General features: G+C 58.3%; 1 protein-coding gene across 1 annotated transcript in view; it reads left to right on the top strand.

The window, feature by feature from the left end:
* The first annotated feature begins 652 nt into the window (after positions 1–652).
* Positions 653–4,009, top strand: part of RTL1 (retrotransposon Gag like 1) — a 3,939-nt gene continuing 582 nt past the window's right edge. Inside the window, exon 1 of the mRNA XM_034643081.1 lies at positions 653–4,004. Coding sequence (XP_034498972.1) covers positions 654–4,004 — 3,351 coding nt within the window. The 5' untranslated portion in view covers position 653. The remainder of the gene's footprint in view (positions 4,005–4,009) is intronic.

The raw sequence follows: 4,009 nt of genomic DNA, 5'->3' as shown, positions 1-4,009 counted from the left end.
GAGCTATTTTAGGCTGCTGATCCAACTGATGGGATTGTGGCCAACGGCCCATTTTCTCCTCTTCCCCTGACCTTGTTAAATAGTTAGGCATCTGCTAGAGATTCCCACTTCACAACCAGAGGGGCCGAGCTTGCTCCAGGGCACCCGGCCTGCCAGGAACAGCTCTGGACAGCACAGTCATATAACCTCTGCGACTTTGGGGTGACCAGAGAAGGGAAAGACGGTTGACCAGGCGCGGGTGCCAGGGGCAGATGAAGCGGCCAGCGTGTCCTGCCAGATGCCTGCCTGCCACAGTGGCTGCTCTGGGCCTATTGCTCACAGAATTTATGGGCTGTGAACTTCTCACAGCCATGGAGGAAGCAGGCAAGCCAGACAGGCCTAGCAAGCCTGGGAGAATAGGGAGAAGGTCAGGGGTAGAAACGGTATTCTAAGCTGGGCAAGGGAAGCTCTTCCCAGGTTCTCTCTGCTCCGATGAGTTGGGCATCTGATTTGCCCCAGAGAACCTAACCTCGACCTCGTGAATCCTAAACAGCTGCCTTCCCTCCCCACCCGTCCTCCCCACCCCCAGGTTCTGATCTCTGCGGTCCCAGTCGCGGACCGGACGCGTCACGACCTTACCAGTCTTCAGAGAACACTCCTTTCCATCCGACGAAATGATAGAACCCTCTGAAGACTCATTTGAGACGATGATGGAGCGTAAGAATCCATCATCAAAACAAATGGAGTCCTCCGAGGGCTCATCCAACACGACCGTGGAGACATCAGGCAGCGGCGCGCAGGAGGCGGCGGGGCCAGCCAGTGGCCCGGCCCAGGAAATGAAAGAGCTGCCCATTGATCTCCGCCAAGACATGGAGGAGCCATCCAGTGGCCCACATAGGGAAATAAAGGATCCACCCAATGACCTACTCCAAGACCTGGAGGAGTCACACAACGGTTCACATCAGGAAGTGGGGGATCCAACCAGTGAGGCACCTGGCAGAATGGAAGAAGCATCAGTCAACTCACGGGGAGCCCAAGACCAACAAGTCAACGACACTGACCTGGCCAATGTGGGAGAGGAGGAGCATCCCGAAGAGGAGCCCGACACTTCGGAGATCATGGCCACCGTGAGATCCATCATCTCTCTGTACTTCCGCATGCAAGACCTCAGAGAGCAACAAAGAGTAGCGGAAGAGATCCTGATGGAAGGAATCAATGCAGGCCAACTGCCCGTCCCATCAAAATTCTCTGGTGATCGCAGAGAATACCATGAGTTCATCGTGCTCTGCCAACTGATCCTACAAAGCTACCCGAGAATGTTCTACAACGACCGCCTGCGAGTGGGGTACGTCATGTGCCACCTCTCGGGCATGGCCTTAGAATGGGCCAGGGCTCTGGTGAACGAAGACAGCCCCCTGATGGATGACTTCCCGGCTTTCCTAGAGGCCATGTCAGGTATGTTCGAGTACCGACAGGCACTGCGTGTGGCAGAAGACGCCATGTTCAACATCAGGCAGGGGAATCGCCCCGCCATCGAATACATCAATGAGTTCCAGGGCCTAGTACCCACCTTGGGCTGGTCGGACGAAGTCCTGCAGGCCCACCTGTGCCAGGGGCTCAACGAGGAGATCAGGCACTATCTGTTCCGGGTCCCGCAGCCAGATTCGCTGGACAGCCTGATCGTGCTCGTCCTGCAGATAGAAGAAAAGCTGGCAGAGAGAAGGGCCATGCTCAGGCTGCCCCCAGAGGCCCGCCCACGGAACCTGACCTGGATTGACTCACCTGCCCCAGAGAGGTGGACGGTTAGCAGCTGGCTGCCCTGCGAAGTGCGCCCCACCGTTACCCGCAAGCACCTCTTCCTGCTGCTCCTGGTCCGAGTGAACCCCTACCACAGCGTTGCCGTCCAGGCCCTGGTTGACTCAGGGGCGGGCGGCAACTTCATGGACGAGAGGTTTGCCCAAGAGCACTACGTGGAGCTCTACGAGAAGCCCTACCCGCAGATGGTCCAAGGCGTGGACGGCTCACTGATCGGCAACGAACCTGTCTGGCTCTACACCGAGCCCCTGGTGTGCATCCATCAGAACCACCAGGAGTCCATCGAGTTCGACATCGTTCCGTCCCCCAACTTCTCTGTGATACTAGGCATCAACTGGCTCCGGATCCACACCCCCGAAGTCGACTGGCTCAAAGGCCGCTGCACCTTCCACTCTCCCTACTGCCTGCAGAAGTGCTTCCGCCCGCCCCCACCATGCATCGCGCTGGAAAGACATGCCATAAGCCTGCTGCCCGGACTGCCGCCCCTGTACTCCGACCTGGCCGACGTGTTTAACCCGAAGGAAGCAGATGATGAGACTTCCGACCAGCCAAGCTCAGACGGATCCGATGATCTTTCTGAATCAGAGCCCTCTGAGCTTCAGCAGGCTGGAGACAGTGATCACAGCGAGACCTTTTACGAATGTCCCTCCACCGCGCCATGGGAACCTGTGGGTGCCGGGATGCAAAAAAGTGCCAGGCCGCGGGATGAAAACTGGAACCCGGAGAGCATGCTGACCAACAAACAGGACTACATACAGATGATTCCGGAACTCTTTGACCAGTTACACGGAGCTACATGGTTCACAAAGCTGGAGCTGCGGGGGACCATTGTGGAGGAAAGCATGAACATACACCAAGCGGAAGATGTATGGAAAGTGGCATTCGGTTTCGAGCCTCAAGAGGTGGAGAGCTACCAGCCCTTTCCGCTATCCTCAGACCCGATTGTCCCTCAGCACGTGCTCCACTTGATCCTGAAGGACATGCTAGGTTACTTTGTGCTCTCGTATGGGCAGGATGTCCTGGTCTACTCAATGAGCCAGGAGGAACACTTCCAACACGTCCGACAAGTCCTGGTCCGCTTCCGACACCACCACGTCTACTGCTCACTGGACAGAAGCCAGTTCCACCGACACACCGTTGAATTCCTGGGATTCGTCATAACCCCCAAAGGGGTGAAACTCAACAAGAGCATCGTGAACACCGTGACAGGGTACCCCACCCCGGGCTCAAAGAAGTCCCTGAAACACCTGATCCAGTTCATCTTGCCCTACCAGCACTTCGTGGAGCGCTTTGGGATCATCATAGAGCCCCTGGCGCGGCTGCTGCTGACCGCCCCGACCTTCTCCTGGGGAGACGAGGAGCAAGAGGCCTTCGAGTGCCTGAAGCGGGCTTTCCGCAAGGCACCCCTCCTGCACCACCCCAAGCCACAGAACCCCTTCTACTTGGAAACAGGCGTCACCAAGACGGCTCTGCACGCCTCCCTGATCCAAATCGACGACCAAACCGGTAAGAGAGTCTCCTGCGCTTTCTACTCCCGAAATATCTCGCCTATCGAAGTCGCCTACTCTCGCCTGGAGATGAAGATTCTTCCCATAAGGGCTGCCTTTACGGTGTGGTGCCGCTACCTGGAGAACACCGAGGAGCCCATCATGATCCTTCTCAACACAGAGGATCTGGCCTCTCTGAATAATGACAGGCTCACCGTACTTCTCCCCGGGCATTGGGTCTTCTTCTTCTCCCACTTCAACTTTGACGTCATGCAGCGGCCAGCGCTAGATGGCGGCCGGCCTCTGCCGCCCCTGAGAAACCTCAACCGAAGGCCTTTCCAGCACAACACTGCCACCCGGTCGAGGTCACTGTTCCTGACGGGAGGGCTCCCCCGGGACCGGTCGCTAGACTCCTGGGAAGAAGATGAGAACGAGGATGCCCCTCCCCAGGACAAGCCCCACGGACGGAACCTCCAGCAGGAGTTCCTGGCTCTCATACCCATCGACCAAATTCTGCACAGCGTCCTCGCGCATTTCAGCGTGGCCCAGATCCGAGCAGTCATTCTGCACTTCTTCCGGGGCCTCCTGTTCTGGAAGGACACCCTGGCCGTGGCAGCGCTCCTCGTGCTGCTGAAGCTCAGGCGGCGCCTGTCCCCGCGGCCCACGCCCGCCTGGCCCGGGCTCCGGCCCCCCCCGAGGCGCTGGCTGCGCCTCGGCCAGGCCGCCAG

The sequence above is a fragment of the Ailuropoda melanoleuca genome, chromosome 14 (genome assembly GCF_002007445.2).
Source record: "Ailuropoda melanoleuca isolate Jingjing chromosome 14, ASM200744v2, whole genome shotgun sequence".
In the NCBI taxonomy this organism is placed as follows: Eukaryota; Metazoa; Chordata; class Mammalia; order Carnivora; family Ursidae; genus Ailuropoda; species Ailuropoda melanoleuca.
The sequence above is the reverse complement of the archived record's forward strand: the minus strand, read 5'-3'. Positions and strand labels throughout refer to the sequence as shown.